Raw genomic sequence first — 17,837 nt, forward strand, 5'->3', positions numbered from 1 at the left:
GGGGCTGGCATAGGACCATCGACCTTTTGTAGCCGCCTCTTGCCGCCCAGCTGGATGAAAAATAAAATGCTCTTGTATTCTTTCTGCTTTTGAGGCTGTCTCACTGCCCGCAGGGGCTTCTCTGTTAGGAGGAAGGGGAGAACACAGCAGATACTTAGCCCTGAGAGGAGAGTCCAGAGATAGGCTGGGGACAGAGCCCATGACGGGGAAGGAGCCACTTCCTGGGCCAGTGGCTTCCGGAGTCCCAAGTCCTCGCGCCAGGCCCCAGGACTGCCGAAGCACAGGAACCAAGGGGTGACACTGTCCTGCACCCCACATCACGTGGGCTCAGATCTCTGGGGCTGATGCGTGGCCCCTCGGCCTGGGCACGGCCACTGAGATGAGTGTTGCAGGCCCTGTGTCCTCGCTGGCCACGCATTGCCACCCAGTCACCACCCCTCTCCACGGGGCCCACGGGCGGGTGAGGCTCAGTAGGGTCGGAACTTGCGCTGGGCCCGCATCAGCTCGATCCTCTGCTTGTCCTCCTGGAACTTCTTGCGCAGCTGCGCGAGATCTGGGGCGAGAGGGGGGAAGAGGAAACAGGGCCAGGATCAGACAGGCCGGGCGGGAGCTGCCCCCACTGCCCCCACTCGCGAGGGCAGAAGCCCCTCCCTCAGTCCCCACTGCCTGCTGGGGGCGCTCAGCACGGCCCCCCTGTCGCCTCTGCGGTGGGAACCGGAACCAGACTGCAGCCCAGTCGGAGGGCAGAGGCTGAAGTGCAGCAGAAGGCATGCCTGAGGTTTCAGACGGAAAATTTACCAGGTCAAAGAGAAAGCAGAGAAAGCCAAAAGGCACTTGCCCCCTTACCACCCCGCCTCCAACACGCCCCCCAAGGTGAAGGAAGAAGGTTCTGGGGCTGCTGCGAGACCCCCGGGACACCTCTCCCAGCCCCTCCTCACGGCAGCTATCAGGCCGGGGGCGCGCATCAGGAATAAGTAAGGGGCCTCCACCCCGAGACTGCCACAGAATTCACGTGGCAACTCCGGTCACCGAGTGACCGGGTCGGGGCGCCAGGTGTGGGGTTTTGAGCCCAAGGTAGGGGAGGCTGGTGGAGGCCCCTGCCAGGCGGGTCCAGAGGAGTGCAGAACGAAGGAGCGGTGGGCAGGGTGTGGGCAGGAGCAGTGAGGCAGGTGAGGGCGCAGTGTGACCGGGCAGTGGGGTCAAGGGCCTCCCCAGTGCAAGGCCAGGACCCTCTCCCGGGTCCACGGGGAAGCCGTCCTGCCAGCAGGAGACCAGGTGGCCCAGGCCGCGAGCTCGGCATCATTGCCCCCAAGAGCAGCCAAAGGTGGTCAGGGGCTCCCTCTGCATGTGGCCACCCTCTGCATGTGGCTCCTTGCCAGAGGCTGACGGGCCTGGAGGTGGGGCCTCCATCCCAGGTGCCTGTGCAGCCTCAATACCCAGAGGCACCTGCAGCTGCCTCGGGAGCAACAGGGAGCCCACGACACGGGGATGCTGCCAGGCTGGGACCCTAACCCCAGAGCCTGTTAGGAAGTCTGCGCCCAAGAACGCCCCACCCGCCCGCAGGCCTAGCGCCTGCCGTCAGGAGCTCTGTTTCTGGCCAGGGCTGGCAGAGCGGCCACAAGACTGCGTCCACAGCCCGGGCGCCCAGGGCAGGGGGCCGAAGGACAGGGGCCTGGGGCGCGCCCTTACGCTCCATCTTGGTCTCGCGGTGCTGCCAGGCGTAGAAGTTGAGCAGCTCCTTGCGTGCACGCTTCCGCTTCTCCCTCTCCAGCACCCGCAGGCTGGCCGCCTCCGTCCTCGGGAGCACCGGCCGCCGGCCCCGGCGAGTCACCTTCACCCAGCCCTCCTCGTCAGGGACCCCTTCCTCCTCCTTGGCCTTAGCCGCCTCCTGCAAAGAACGTGGCCCTGGGATGGGGAGGTGCCTGGGAGCCGCCCTGCAGCCCCAGGGGCACCTCACCTCCTCCTCTCCGCTCTCCCTCCCGTGCCCAGGACCGCCCTGGAGCCGCACCCGGCACCGTGTGAGCGGCTGAGTGTGGGGGAAGGGCGGGAGGCAGACGTGCCAACGCTGCCTCCTCCTCCACCCTCGACCGTCCATTCCTTAGAGACCATTCCGAGACTAGATGTTACCCAGCCAGGAGGCCCAGGGCTCAGCAGAGAGACAGGAGCCTGGCCTCCACCAGCCGCCCATGCGGAAGCCCCACCTCAGCCAGCTTCTCGTCGTATGTCTCCATGAACGCGTCCACCTCGACCCTCAGGGCCTCGGGGTCCGGCACGGAGTCTGCGTAGTCTCTGATCCACTCTGAGGGAGGAGGGAGTGAGAGAGACGGATTCCAGGCCCACCCCTCGGGGCCCAGCCCAGGACCTGGCAGGCCAGGCGGGATCTTCAGATCTTCTCGAACAGGCCGCAGGGAGGGAGACTCGCGGGCCAGGGTTCGGGGCTTGAGGAAGAACCTAGTGGTGGCAAGCTGGGCCCTCACCTGTGCACACCCCGAGTGCCAAGCTCAAGCCTCCCACACCTGCTCTGAGGGCGAGGGGACACGGCAGACGCCAGCCCACAAAGCTCCCCTCCCCGACCCGGGGCCCAGGAAGGAGGTGCCCGCTGGCACCCGAGGTACTGACTGTGAATGCCACTCTTCACAGGGTGACTCTCTGTCGAGACCAGCAGAGGACCCTTCAGGGCCAAGGCAGCTGACACCCCACGTGGCTTCTGGAACACCACGTAGGCCACCTGGAACCCCTGGGAGGAGGAGAGATGTCAGTGCTGGGAGCCTTCCCATCCTCCCAGCCACCCCAGGCCTGGCCCAAGGGCTCCCCGCTGCCCTCAGCCTGACTTGTTGTGGGGCCGGGGGAAATGTACTGGGCTGTTCCTGAACGTGAAGGTAACCAGGAGGTTGTTCTAATCCAGGGGTGGGGCGGCCACACTCCTAGTTATGCAACTTCTGCTAAAAATGACCCGATCCCACCTCTTCAGAGAGAGATGAGACACTCAGGGCCTTTGTTCCAGGTGTGGGAGGGACTCAGGGAAGAGTGTGTCTCCCTGGGCCAGGAGTGGACAGACAGATGGGGCGCTCACTAGTTCAAACTCCACTAAACAGGAGGAGGTGTGGATTCAAGGCACACAGGGAAACGAGGCCCAGGCCACCAAGCCTAAGGAAGAATCGACCTCAATGCGCGACGCAGGGGGCGGCTCAGGGAGGCCCCTCGGGCAGTGAGCAGAGATGTCTCTGAGCTTTCACCCAGGACAATGGAAAGAGCCGGACAGGAAGCTAAAGGACACGGCAAATCTGGGAAAGGAGTGGAAGCTGTTTACCTGACAGCCCTCCTAGACCACACAGGCCAGGACTAGCCTGAGCACAGGGAACGCTTGAAAGTCCCACTGCCACCCCCGACGCCACCTTCCCCTTACACACTGGGGACACTGCCCTAGCCCAAGCCACACCATCATTCAAGCAGACCCCAGTAGTGGAGGCTTACAGGAACTGGCTTGGGGTGAAAGAACTTTGACTTTGGCTCCTTTGGGCTCTCAACAAGATCCGGCTTCTCCTGTAACTCCACCGACTGGACAGGGCCGCAGGGGGACAGGAGGCGGGACAGGCACTCCTGCCGTGGCCAGAGAGAAGCACAGTATGAGCGGCTACAAGGCCTTTCTGGAACCTCCCTCCACCCTGGGCAGCACTGCCAGGGGACTGCCAAGGCCCAGAAGGTCTCAGAGTCCAACCTGGGGGCATGCACAGAGGGCCTGGGCAAGCCACCACCTCCTCAACACAGAGGTCACAACCCCGGCCCCCCACGGCCCCAGACAGCAGCCTTGTGAATCTTCATGTTCAAAGCTGTGGGTAAAAAGTCCACTGGCCGGGGACTCGGGAGGGAGGACACAGAGGTGAGACAAAATTCAGGTATAAGCTTTTTGGCTTTATGACAGGACCCTGCTAAAAGCACGTGCCCAGGGTACGCTTGGTCTGTTCCTGAAAGGGATTTCTCCGTTTGAAAGTGAATGATCCGGGACTTCCCTGGTGGTGCAGTGGTTAAGAATCCGCCTGCCAATGCAGGGGACACGGGTTCGAGCACTGGTCCAAGAAGATCTCACGTGCCACGGAGCAACTAAGCCTGTGCACCACAACTACTGAGCCTGCGCTCTAGAGCCCACATGCCACAACTACTGAAGCCTGCGCGCCTAGAGCCCGTGCTCCGCAACAAGAGAAGCCACCGCAATGAGAAGCCCGTGCACTGCAATGAAGAGTAACCCCTGCTCGCCACAACTAGAGAAAGCCTGCGCACAGCAACAAAGATCCAACGCAGCCAAAGATAAGTAAATAATAAAATAAATAAATTAAAAAAAAAAAAGTGAATGATCCGTAAAGTAGGAGTGGGTTCTCAACTTTTTAAAAAAATTATTACAAGAACAGGTGGGGACATTTTTACTTTTATTCCGAGTACTCTGATTTTATAAGACAATCACCTAAGTTTTACTACCTGAATCAGCCATTTAAAAAGAGTTAAATCTGGGAATTCCCTAGCTGTGTAGTAATTAGGGCTCAATGCTTCCACTGAAGGGGGCACGGGTTCAATCCCTGGTTGGGGAACTAAGATCCCACATGCTGCGAGGCACAGCTGGGGTTGGGGGGGCGGAAAGAGTTAAATCTACTCCGTTGGAATCAGGATGCTGGTTATCCTTGGTGGGGGGAGGGGCATGACGGGATTTCTGGGGGTGCGGGTGATGTTCTGTTTCTCGACCTGGGTACTGATGACACAGGTTTGCTCAGTTTGTGAAATGTAGTGAGTGCTACACTTGGGTCCAGGCCCTTCTCCATACATACACTAGTCTTCAGTAAAGGTTAAAAATGACACCCTTTCCTCTCACTGTTACTTTTTCTCTTTAACTGTGGAGGAATCTTTTAGAAATTAGTATTTCTTTTCTGAAAAAAAAAAACATCGAAAATACAGCAATTCCCTTAGTTTCTCTTCTGTAAATTAATGAAATGCTAAATTTAACAGCTTTTGTGAAAAAAAATTAACAGACATGTCTGCATAGTAGACTCAGAGGTAATTTTATTTTCTTCTACTTTTCCTATTCTTTACTATGGACATGTATCAGATTTTTATTTTTTTTAACATTTATCTATTTGGCTGTGCTGGGTCTTAGCTGCGGCACGAGGGATCTTCATTGTGGCATGCAGATTCTTAGTTGCGGCATGCGGGATCTAGTTCCCCAACCAGAGATCGAACCTGGGCCCCCTGCATTGGGAGCATGGAGTCTTAACCACTGGACCACCAGGGAAGTCCCGTCCCTCAATTTTTTTAAAAAAAGACAATGATTATGTTGTCAGAGGTCACACAAGTAGTTGGCACAACTTTCACAATACTCAAGAAAAATGTTTGAGAACATGTGTCTCTGTCTTCGTATGGAATTATGGTAGACTGAGACAGTTATGCATCGATCGCTTTAAGCAACAGAACCTTTCAGCTGTATTATTAACAGTACCTGCAATGGACATGTATCAATTTTATAATCAGGGGAAAAAAACACATAACTCAAACTACTCTGGGTAACACATAAAAAGCTCTGGGTTCCCTAGAGAATTATAATTTTTACAACACACCTTTAAAAGGCCAATCTCCTGTCACAAGAGAGGCAGCCTTACAGATACCACCCCTCAGGGCTTCAGTTGGCTGTTTCCACTGCACCACTAAGGACTTGGTGGGGGGCCCATAGGAGCCCAGCTCTGCCTGGAGCCCCCGCCCCAGGCTCAGGTTCCCTCCCAGACACCAGTTTACCTCTGTGCAGTATGGAGGCACGTTGAGGACAAAAAGGGTCCGTTTCTGAGGCCAGGAAGACTTGGTGCCTTCTCGAACTTTGTGCTCTCTCACATAGAGGTAATGAGAAGACTGCTGCTTTTCAGAGAATTTGATGGGAATGGCTGGAAGGAAAATGGGGGCGGGGAGGGACAGCATGAAAGTCAGGTTCAGGCTGTCCCTTTCTAGTCCTGTGTGTCTGTCTGTCCATCCATCCTTCACTGAGCCCTTCCCCTAGGCAAGGGCTGTGTAGGGTCTTATGCAGGCTGGGAGGGTGAACAGATAATCTGCCCAGAAAGGGCTCCCAAGCCTGCGGGAGAGAGAATGTGAACAGGATGCGAAAGGAGAGAAGTTCAAACTCCGCTGCTCTTGGGGTAAACGGCCAAATCCTTCCTGTGGCCACCTCTGCAGCCTCTTCTCACCCCACCCTCCCCGCTCCACACCACATGCTGGACCCTCTGGCCTCCTCTCTGTTCCTCCAATAAGCCAGGGCCTCACACATGCTCTCCCCTTCCTGAAACATCAAGCCTCGTCCTTCCACCCATTCTTCAGGTTTTCACTTCACTTCCTCAGGAGAGCCTTACATGCCAGGTTAGATCCACCTGCTCTGTGCCTTCTTACCTTCTCTCACGGTCTCTATGTCTCTATTTGTGTGATTTTTTTTTTTTTTTTTTGGCCACACCATGGCATGCAGTTCCCCGACCAGGGATTGAACCCGTGCCCCCTGCTAACCACTGGACCGCCAGGGAAGTCCCTTGTGCGATGATCAGGATCATAGCTGGCATTCCCATAAACTTTAATCCTCATCAAGCTAAGGACTGCTCTGCTTTTCTCACCACCTCCTTCAGAACACAGTGAGGATACAGCTGCAATCCCTGCACTCAGGAAGCTCACGTGGTGAAGGGAGAAAAGGACAACGAGTAGGCATGTAACAAGGTCGTATCAAATAGGAAGGAAACACAGAGTGAAGTAGTGCAGGGTGATGGGTGGCAGAAGCCTTAGGACAGGCCATCGATCGGGACCAGCTCTTTGAGGAAGAAACATTAAAGCTTAGACCAGAATGACAGGAAGCCGTGTAACAGCACAGAGCTGTCTGAGGAAGAAGACCCAGTAAGTACAAAAGCGCTGAGGGTGTAAAGAGCTTGTTGCCTCAGGGGGACAGAAAGACAGAGCTGTAGGTTAGCTGGGGCCAGGCTATGCGGGGCCACGCAGGTCAACGGTGGGAAGTCTGGATTTTGTTTTAGGTGCTAACTTTAGCCACTGGAGCGAGTTCAGTGATTATGGGCGTGTGAGGCAAGATCTGATTTAAATCTGACTTTAGAAAGAACATTCTGGCTCCTGGGTGGAAAACGGAAGGCAGGAGAACCAGTGCGGAGGGCACAGGCCAGGGGAGCGCTGAGGGGGCTGGACTGGGAACTGCAAAGGGGAGCTGGTAAGCGGATGGGCGCACCTCAGGGGGAGAGTGTAGACGGACGCGGGTTCGCCCTGGGAGAGTGTAGACAGAGGTGGCTTCACTCAAGGGAAGCGTTACCCAAACTAGGCTCGTCCCGGGCGAGTGGAGCCAGATGGAAACAGGGCGCCGCGTGGGTCTTGGGGGGCTCCGGGCCTCACAACCTTCCGGGGCTCATGTCCAACTGTGTGGCTGCTCCTGGGGGCCCCGAGCCACTGCCGACCCCGAGCCTCCTCCCGACGAAGCCTGGCCGTCCCCCGGGCCCGCGTCCCGCAGCCCCTCACCTGAGTAGCCCGGCGGGCTCAGAATCCCCTTCTCAGAGTCCCGCGCCGCACGCTTCCTCCTGCGTGCCACCATCTTGCCAACCGGAAGGCGGGGGGGCCGCTGGGAGTTGTAGTTCGGCTCAGGGAGCCGTTTCCGTGACGACGGCGCCGCCTCGGGGCCCCGCCCCTCGGTTCCAGGCCCGCCTATCCCGGCCCCTACTCCCCGCCCCCACGCCCGCTCCCTCCCGCCGTCCTCCCAGGGCGCTACCTTCATTTGCTCGGATTAAAGTCTGCGCGTGAATGTGGGGGTAAATGGCGTAGAGCTGGGCCAATCACGGGTGCGACCTCTACTTTCCGTTCATTCATTAATCCATTCCACAAATAGCAGTGAATACTCCTGGCACTGTCCTCAGCGCTAGAGATACAGGGGTGAAATAAAATAGAGCCTTCCCAGAGTTTATTTTCTAACGAGAGAAAGAAACTATGACCACAGGGACTTCTCTGGTGGTTCAGTGAGTAAAACTCTGCGCCCCCAATGCAGCAGGCCCAGGTTCAATCCCTGGTCGGGGAACTAGATCCCGCATGCATGTCACAACTAAAGATCCCGCATGCCGCAACGAAGACCCGGCGCAGCCAAAAATAGACAAATAATTTGAAAAATAATAATAATAAAAAAGAAACCAGTAAACATCTAAAAAAGCAACACATAAAGCACACGCATCAGTGCAAAGTGCGGGGAGTGTGGTGAGGGAAGGTGTTGTCATTTTAAATAAGACGAAGCCCTCATTGAAGTCACATTTGAACAAAATACTGAAGGAGGTGGGGGAGCAGGGAGTTCAGGTGAAGAGATTCTGGGCAGAGGGAACTGGCGAGGGCCCCTGAGGCTGGAGCCTACCTGGTGTGGTAGAGAAATAGCAGAGAGCACAGTGAGCCAGAGGAAGAATCTGTCAGGGGGCAGGGGGTTTGGTGGGTCAGGTAGGATCAGGTAGGCCACTGGAAGCACTTTAACTGTTACTCTGAGTGTGATGGGGGCCACTGTGGGATTTTGAGCAGAGAGGGTTACAGTTAGACTGTGGAGGGGGGGGCAAGGGCAGCAGCGGGGTTGTTTAGGACACCATCGCAATAATCTGGGGGAAAGATGATGGCTTGGTCACCAAGGAAGTAGTAGTGACGGTGGTGAGAAGTAGTTGGATTCTGGGTATGTTGTGAATAATTCCAATGGGATTTGCTCACCAATCGGGTATGCAGTGTGAGAAATAAGAGAGATCCAGGACTACTGCCAGGTTTCAGTGTCTGAGCAACTAGAAGAATGGTGTTGTCATTTACTGAGATGGGAAGACTGTAGAGGGGGGCTTGGAGCAGGAAAGGGTGGGCAGATCTGGACTTCTCTGCAGACCACATTGAGATGCCCATTAGACATCCCAGGGGAGAGGTCAGGTGGGCAGAGAGATATGAAACTGAAGATCACAGAAGAGGTCTGACTTGGGAAATACATGTGGGAGCTGGTGAGGTACAGATGTTATTGAAAGCCATGAGAGAGGGTGCCATCACCCAGGGAGTGAATGTAGACAGAGGAGAGAAGTCCAAGGACTCTAGTTATCTGATGACCAAAGGCCCACTCAGACCATGTACCCAACTCCCCTTGAAATTTCCAGTATTCCCCTTCTCCCAGTGTACAGTCACTTCTTGGAAGTGGCTGTGGGTCCCTGTGGGGAAGGCCTGGTGGAACTGCTACTACAAATGTTTGCTCTGGCATTATAGCATTCTTCTCAAGGGGACCCAGCCTCCCTTTCAATCAGTGACCTCTGGGTCTGAGGACTGACTTGGGCCCGGAAACTGGATGAGGGGTTGAGATTTTTCCATTAGCAGCTGGCGTTAGCCTCCCGTTTACTTGTTTTCCATCTTTCTTTGATGATAAAAGTCAAGAAATATCATGGTTGCCGTAGTCCCTGGGAATACCATGGTCTGCAAGCCATCAGCACAGAGCCCTGCAGGCCCACGCTCCCTGGCCGCCGCTTGGCCTTGCTCCCGTTCTGGTAGTTACATCAACACCACCTCTGCTCTCTGGAATCCTGTCATCCCCACTGACCTCTGGGAGCCCAGCTCCAAGGTACTGTGTACCCCTCTGGCCTCAGAGGCAGCCCCCCGAGCCCCCTGGGGTGTCAGTGCTTCTCACTCGTGGATTCCTTGTGCTTGAGTGAAGGCAGCTCCTGTGGGCCCTCTGAGCATGCAGCCAGCTGGGTTCTCTGGTCTTACGTCCACCTCTGAGCCTTTTGGTCCCTTCTCAATACCCTGTCAAGATCGTTCTGTTACCTCCCTCTTATTTAGTGGGGCCACCATTTCTTCCACACTTCAAGGAGCCATCTCAGTGGCATATCAAGACTGGCTCCAGGGGTCTTGCCAGATCACATCCTGAGCCTCGGGGGAGTGGCTCCATGTCTGTAAACTCTCCCTCACCCAACCTAATATCCTGCTCTCTTCCCACCAGAACCCTCAAGACCCACCTTGGACATGTTCTTGTTCCTGCTGGCACATCTCGCCCAGTTTCTGCAGTCAGTGTGGGGAATCATCTCAATTCTCTCATGGCAGGGACAGGACTTCCCCAGTTGGGCTGTGGGAAGACTCGATCATAATTATTGGTCCAGAAGCAAAGAGGGAATTTAGGGGAGCAGATCTTGAGGAGGAAAAGCATTGCTTCAAGGCTTCTACCTTAGGGGGTGTATTAGTCAGGGTTCTCCAGAGAAACAGAACCAGTAGGATATAGAGATAGATAGATAGATAGATAGATAGATAGATAGATATATAGATAGATAGCTCATGTGATTATGGAGGCCAAGAAGCTCCATGATCGGCTGTCTGCAAGCTGGAGAACCAGGAAAGCCGGTAGTTTGGTTAAGTCTGTGTGTGGAGGTCTGAGAACCAGGAGCGCGGATGTCTGAGGGCAGAAGAAGATGGATGTCCCAGCTCAAGCAAAGGGAGCCAATTTACCCTTCCTTTGCCTTTTTGTTCTGTTTGGGCCCCCAACAGATTAGGTGATGCCCACCCACACTGGTGAGGGCCTTGTCTTATCCAGGCTACCAATTCAAATGCTTATCTCTACTGGACACACCCTCACAGACACACTCAGAAAGAATTTGTTTACCAGTTATCTGGGCTCCCTTATCCCTGTCAAGCTGACAGACAGAACTGACGATCACAGGGAGCTCCCTGCTGGCCTAGTGGTTGGGATTCTGGGCTTTCATTGCTGGGGTCCAGGTTTGGTCCCAGGTCAGGGAACTGAGGTCCCGCAAGCCTCACGGGAAAAAAAAAAAAAAGAATTAACCATCACAGGGGGTACTTTGCATGGTCTCCAGGTAAGAGGCTGCTATTCTTAAGCAAGAGGGAATGGGCCACTTCTACTGGCTCAGGGGGTTAATGGGAATCTGGGGTTCAAGATCCTTAAGCCCATCTACCAGATGTCCCCATGCTAGGTTTCAGTGTCCCACTCCTTCCCTTCTGTGACCACATGACTGGAGCACAGGCTTTAGCAGAGTCATCTTTTTGGCCTGCTTCAGAACTCCACTCTTCTCAGGCAGGTTCTGGGCCTTCACCAGTACAGGCTGCAGTAGACAAGAGTCTTTAAACACTGATATTGAAGCCTCCTGGCTTTCACACTGGGCCATGGATTGATAAATGTCTGTCCTGAGCCTGTTATTTTCTCCCTCAGCACATCATTGCCACTTAATAATAAAGTTCACTTTCCATATAAATTACCATTGCCCCATGTATCTCAAATGTTAGAGACATTGCCTAAGCCAGTGTACCCCCTTCCCCAGTGTGCCCCATCCCAGGGCAGAAGAGATGAGTCTTAGTAATTATGAGATTCAGCATGCCAAGTGTTATCACAACAAGTTTCAGCTAGCTGTTGCTGCATAACAAATTTCCCCACAACTTAACTGCTCAAAACAATAGCTGTTTTATTATCTCTCATGATTTTGTGGGTTAGGATTTGGGCCAGGTGATTCCTTTGCTCCATATGGCATTGACTGAGGTCACTCTGTGGTATTCAGTTTGCATATGGTCTGGTCTGAAGGGGCCAAGTCAGGTTCACACATGTCTGGCATCTTAGCAGGGATGGCTGGAAGGCTGGGCTCACATGGGACTGTCAGCTAGAGCACCTACCCATGGCTTTCCCAATATATGATCTCAGTAGTGAGTCTTCATACGTGGTGGCTCAAGGCCGCCAGAGGGTGTTCCAGGGGTAGGAAGTGGGGAAGTGGCCAACCTTTCAAAGTCTGGGGCCAGAAGCTGGCTGAGTCATGTCTGGTCAAAACAGTTACAGAGCCTACTCAGATTCAGGAGGGGCATAGACCCCACCTCTTGAAGGGAAGAGTGTCAAATAATTTGCAGCTATCTTTAATCCACCGTAATACCTATTCCAGTTACTGTCACCAACTGGATCTTTGTTGCCATCTAGCTGTTGAGTCTTCCAACTCCAGAATCTAATTCTGAGTATCTATTTCTTAGACTCCCTTCTGGTACCAATTGTTCTAGAGTGGGTTCTCCCAGAAGCAGACCTTGGGACAAGGATTCAGGCGCAAGTAGTTTATTTGGTAGGTGATCCCAGGAGACACCACTAGGGAATTTAGTGCATGGCTCTAAGTTCCAACACTCCACCTTGAGTAGGCTGATAGCTTTGTCTCCTCTTCCCTCTTTAGCCTTTGAAATCTAGTATTTAAGTCCTTGTATCAACAAATACCTGTAGGGTAGCTATAGCTTCACTGCTAACTTAACATTCTAATATCTAGATTCTTCATTTTTGTGCCTGGAGATATTCCTTATTTTCACAGGTGTACAGCAATGAAAGGAAGGTTGTTATATGAAGAGTTTCTAGGTGTTTTGTAAGGAGAGGGTTTTCCATATAACTTACGTCTGCTTATTGCTGGAAGCAAAGGTCCTATTTTTTCAGCTTCATATGATCTCTGGGAGATTTTTTCTAAAGATGGCTGCCAACAATTCCTCCCATCCCTGTAAATACCTGCCACTCCTTTCATCAAGAGCTGGAGGCTATGTCCCCACTTGAATCTGGCCAGTCTTGTGACTTGCTTTCACCAAGAGATTGTGACAGAAGTCATATACTGGGGTTTTCAAGCCCAGGATTTAAGCTTATAGCCTCCAACCTCCTGGGATCTAGCCATATAAAGAAACTTGACCTAGACTTCTGAGAGAGAGAGAGACCACATGGAGAGAGGGAGGCTGCCATCTGAGTTGTGTGAATTAAGTTGTATCAGTTGTTCTAGCCCCAGCTGTACTGATGGAATGAAGCTGTAGGAGTGAACCCCACTAACACCATGTGGCAGAGAGACGAGTCATCCCTGCTAAGCCCTGCCCAAGTAGCAGAATACCGAGAACATAAATTATTCTTGCTGTTTTAAGTCACTACGTTTTTCATAACAGCTTTATTGAGATATAATTCACATACCATAAAACTCGCTGTTTCAAAGTATGTAATTCGGTGGGTTTTAGTATATTCACAAGGTTGTGCCACCATCACTGCTATCTAATTCTAGAACATTTTGAGAATCCTAAAAAGAAACCCCATACCCATTACCAGCCACCCAGTCTTCTCCTTCTGCCTTCAGCCCCTGGTAACCACTAGTCGCTGTGGACTTGTTTATTCTGGACATTTCATATATATGGAAACGTACCAATATGTGGTCTTTTGTGACTGGCTTCCTTTGCTTAGCATAATTTTTTCAAGGTTCATCCATGTTGCAGCATGTATCAGTACTTCATTCCTTTTTATAAAATTGCGGTAAAATAAACATAAAACTTACCATTTTAATCACTTTTAAGTGTACAATGTAGTGGCATTTGGTACATTCACATTGTCGTGCAACTGTCCCCATTATCCACCTCCAGAACTTTCTCACTGTCCCAAATTTAACGTCTGTACCCGCTTTCCCCTCTTCCCAGCCCCTGTTAACCACTATTCTACTTTCTGTTTCTATGAGTCTGACTACATTAAGTATTTCATATAAGGTCCTCTTGCATCTTGTTTCACTTACCATGATTTCAAGGTTAATTAATGTTGTAGCATGTATCAGAAATTCCTGTCTTTTTAAGGCTGAATAATATTTCATTGTATGTATATACCACATTTTCTTTATCCATTCATCTGTCAATGGACATATGGGTGTTCCTACTTTTGGCTGCTATGAATAATGTTGCTAGGAATATTCATGTACAAGTTTTGTGCAGACATGTTTTAATTTCTGTTGGGTATATATCTAGGAGTGGAATTTCTTGGTTATATGGTAACTCTATGTTTAACTTTTTGAGGAACAGCTAAACTGTTTTCCAAAGTGGCTGTCCCATTTTAAAATCCCACCAGCAATGTATGAGGTTTCCAAGTTCTCCACATCCTTACCATGACTTGTTATTATCTATCTTTGATTAGAAGTATCTTACTGGAAGGTACTGTACCGAAGTGGTATCTTACTGGATTTTGATTTAATTTCCCAAATGACTAATGAGGTTGAGCATCTTTTCATGTGCTTGTTGGCCGTTTGTGTATCGTTTTTTTTCTTTTGAGAAATGCCTTTTCAAATCCTTTGCTCATTTTGGGAGGTTATTTGTCCTTTTATTTTTATTTTTTTTAACTATATATTTATTTATTTGGCTGTGCTGGGTTTTGGTTGCAGCACGTGGGATATAGTTCCCTGACCAGGGATCAAACCTGGGCCCCTGCATTGGGAGCACAGAGTCTTAACCACTGGACCACCAGGGAAGTCCCAGTCCTTTTATTGCTGAGTTTCATTTTTCATCTTTTCTGAATACAATTCCCTCATCAGATATATGATTTGCAAACATCTTCTCCTATCCCCTGTGAGTTGTCTTTTCACTTTGTCAAAGGTGTCCTTTAAAGCACAAATTTTTAAATTTTGATGAAATTTATTTTGTATGGATATCCAGTTGTCTGCACCATTGTTGAAAAGACTATTCTTTTTCCTCACTGAATTGTCTTGGCACCCTTGTCAAAAATTGATTGACCAGGGGAATCCCCTGGTGGTCCAGTGGTTAGGACTCCACGCTTCCACTACATGGGGCACGGGTTCAACCCCTGGTCGGGGAACTAAAATCCTGCAAGCCACCGGACGCAGCCAAAAAAAAAACTAATTTACCGGATATATGAGCCTTACTTTTGGACTCTCCACTGCATTCCATTGATCTATATGTCTATTCTTATGCTAGTACCATATTTTTTTTTTTTTTAAAGAATTTTCTCTTGGGCTTCCCTGGTGGCTCAGTGGTTAAGAATCCACCTGCCAATGCAGGGGACATGGGTTCGAGCCCTGGTCCAGGAAGATCCCACATGCCACGGAGCAGCTAAGCCCGTGTGTCACAACTACTGAACCTGTGCTCTAGAGCCCGTGAGCCACAACTACTGAGCCTGCGTGCCTAGAGCCTGTGCTCCGCAACAAGAGAAGCCACCTCAGTGAGAAGCCTGTGCACCGCAACGAAGACCCAACACAGCCAAAAATAAATAAATTAATTAAATTAAAATAAATTTTTTTCTCTCGTTTTCAAGACTTTCTATAATTTTTTTGTGTGTGTGGTACGCGGGCCTCTCACTGTTGTGGCCTCTCCCGTTGCGGAGCACAGGCTCCGGACGCGCAGGCTCAGCGGCCATGGCTCACGGGCCCAGCCGCTCCGCGGCATGTGGGATCCTCCCAGACCGGGGCACGAACCCGTGTCCCCTGCATCGGCAGGCGGACTCTCAACCCCTGCGCCACCAGGGAAGCCCTATACTTTAATAGTTGGGTGTTTTTTTTTTTTTGGCCACGCCACACGGCATGTGGGATCTTAGTTCCCCGACTAGGGGTCGAACCTACGCCCCCTGCATTGGTAGTGTGGAGTCTTAACCACTGGACCACCAGGGAAGTCCCATTACCACCCTGTCTTAATAGCTTTGTACTTAAATTCTGAAATCAGGAAGTGTGAGTCCTTCAATTCTTTTTCAAGACTGTTTTGGCTACTCAGGGTCCCTTTAAATTCTTTAAAAATATGTTTTATAGTTTTCACACTATAAGTTTAACTCTTGTTATATTTATGTATAAGTATTCTAACACTTGTTACATTTACGTATAAGTGGCTTATTCTTTTTGTTTCTATGCTAAGTGGAATTGTTTATTTTCTTAATGTGATTTTTAGATTTTTCATTGCAAGTGTATCGATATCCTGCAACCTTGCTGTGTTTATTAGTTCTAGTTGTCTTTTAGTGGATTACTTAGCATTTTCTATATACAAGACAATGCCATCTACAAATAGAGATGAATTTACTTCTTTCTTTTCAATCTGATGCGTTCCCCCCCGCCACCACTGAACCCCCTGGCTAGAACCTCCAGTACAAAGTTAAATAGAAGTGGTGAAAGTGGACATCCTTGTCTTGCCTTTGATCTTAGAGGGAAAGCTTTCAATCTTTAACCCAGGGATTATTGATTCCACTGTGACCAAGGAGCTTGTATGGTCTCAATTCTTTCACATTTGTTGACTTTTGTTTTATGGGCCAGGATATGGACTATCTTTTTATACATTCCATGGATATTTGAAAAGAATGTGTCTTCTTTTGTTGGGTGAAGTATTCTATATTGATTGGATCATGTTGGTTGATAGTGTTGTTAAGTTCTTCTACATCCTTACTGGTTTTCTGTCCAGTTGTTCTACCTATTAAGAGAGAGGTGTTGAAGTCTCCAGTGGAAGTGTGCATTTGCTATTCTTCTTTCAATTCTATCAGTTTTTTAATCAGTTTTGCAGCTCTGTTGTTTCGTAAATACATATTTAGGATTGTACCTTCTTGGTGGGTTGACCCTTTTTTCATTATATAATGTCCCTCTCTGTCCCTGGTAACTTTTCTTTGCTCTGAAGTCTAATATATCTGATATTAATATACCTACTTCTTTTTTGATTGTTTGCATGATATATTTTTCTATCCTTTTACTTTCAACCTTATAGTTATATTTGAAGTGAGTTTCTTGTAGATAGCATGTAGTTAAGTCACACTTTTTCATCCAGTTTGCCAATCTCTGTCTTTCAATAGATATATTTTGACCACTTGCACTTAATAGAATTAGTGATGTTAGGGACTGAGTCTCCCATCTTTTTTGTTTTCTGTTCTTTTCTTTTTTCTGCCTTCCTGTGGGTTACTTGAATTTTTTTTTTTTGAATTCCATTTTGATTTTTCTATAGTGTTTTGGGGTGTATTATCTTGTTTTAGAAGTTGTTCTAAGAATTACATTAAATACACATAAGTTACCACAGTATACTGTTGACATTTTATCAATATTGTTGACATTTCTAAGTGTAGAAACCTTCCTTCTCTTGATATCCTTTAGTTCTTTCCCATTTATAAAGTAATTGTTTTTAATATTTCCTTTACATACATTGAGAACATCAATGTTATAATTTTTGCTTCAACCATCAACCATAATTTAGAAAACACAAAAGAAGGAAAATATTTACCCAATTTCTCTATTTCTGCTGTTCCTTCTTCCTTCCTTTTTGATGCTCCAAGTTTTCTTCATTTTCTCCTTTATGTTCAGAGCTCTTCTTTAGCCATTCTTTTTTTTATATAAATTTATTTATTTTTGGCTGTGTTGGGTCTTCATTGCTGCGCACGGGCTTTCTCTAGTTGTCGCGAGTGGGGCTACTCTTTGTTGCAGTGCGCGGGCTTCTCATTGTGGTGGCTTCTCCCGTTGCGGAGTACGGGCTCTAGGCATGCAGGCTTCAGCAGTTGTAGCTCGTGGTCTCAGTAGTTGTGGCTCATGGGCTTCAGTAGTTGCGGCGTGGGCTCTAGAGCACAGGCTCAGCAGTTGTGGCCAATGGGCTTAGCTGCTCCACGGCATGTGGGATCCTCCCGGACCAGGGCTCGAACCCGTGTCCCCTGCATTGGCAGGCAGATTCTCAACCACTGCGCCACCAGGGAAGCCCTAGCCATTCTTTTAGGGTAGGACTGCTGGCAACAAATTCTCCTAGTTTTCCTACATCTAAGAATGTCTAAGTCCCCTCTACGTTTTGAAGGATATATTTTTCACTTGATATAGAATTCTCAGTTGACGATAATTTTCTTTCACTACTTGAAGTGTGCCACTTCCTTCTGGCCTCATGGTTTCTGATGAGGAATCTCCTGTCCCTTTATAGGTAAGATATCATTTCTCTTTTGCTGCTTTTGAGATTCTCTTTTCTGTAGTTTTCAGTTTAGCTGTGATGTGTCTTGGTGTGAATTTCGTTAGGTTTACCTTGTTTAGGCTTCTCTGAATTTGCAGGGGGTATTTTTTCTTTTTTTAATCTTT

At 50.0% G+C, this 17,837-nt stretch overlaps 1 protein-coding gene across 1 annotated transcript; it reads right to left on the bottom strand.

Moving 5' to 3' along the window:
• Positions 1 to 132: 132 nt before the first annotated feature.
• RRP7A (ribosomal RNA processing 7 homolog A) lies at positions 133 to 7,612 on the bottom strand. The gene is made up of 7 exons (XM_082635149.1): positions 7,528 to 7,612; positions 5,776 to 5,918; positions 3,475 to 3,600; positions 2,620 to 2,737; positions 2,202 to 2,299; positions 1,690 to 1,888; positions 133 to 553 (listed from the first exon to the last, which is right to left on the bottom strand). Exons 1-7 carry the CDS (start codon positions 7,598 to 7,600, stop codon positions 468 to 470), a joined length of 843 nt encoding a protein of 280 aa, XP_082491275.1. The 5' UTR covers positions 7,601 to 7,612; the 3' UTR covers positions 133 to 467.
• Between the last annotated feature and the right edge of the window lie 10,225 nt (positions 7,613 to 17,837).

Source organism: Mesoplodon mirus (assembly GCF_964341445.2).
Source record: "Mesoplodon mirus genome assembly, chromosome: 11".
Taxonomy (NCBI): Eukaryota; Metazoa; Chordata; class Mammalia; order Artiodactyla; family Ziphiidae; genus Mesoplodon; species Mesoplodon mirus.

Coding starts and splice junctions, on each gene's coding strand:
- RRP7A (XM_082635149.1), bottom strand. CDS start 7,600: ATGGTGGCACGCAGGAGGAAGCGTGCGGCGCGGGACTCTGAGAAGGGG. Junction 3,601..5,775: donor TGCCTCCATACTGCACAGAG/GTAAACTGGTGT, acceptor TGGCCACGGCAG/GAGTGCCTGTCCCGCCTCCT. Junction 554..1,689: donor CCGCGAGACCAAGATGGAGC/GTAAGGGCGCGC, acceptor CTCTCGCCCCAG/ATCTCGCGCAGCTGCGCAAG.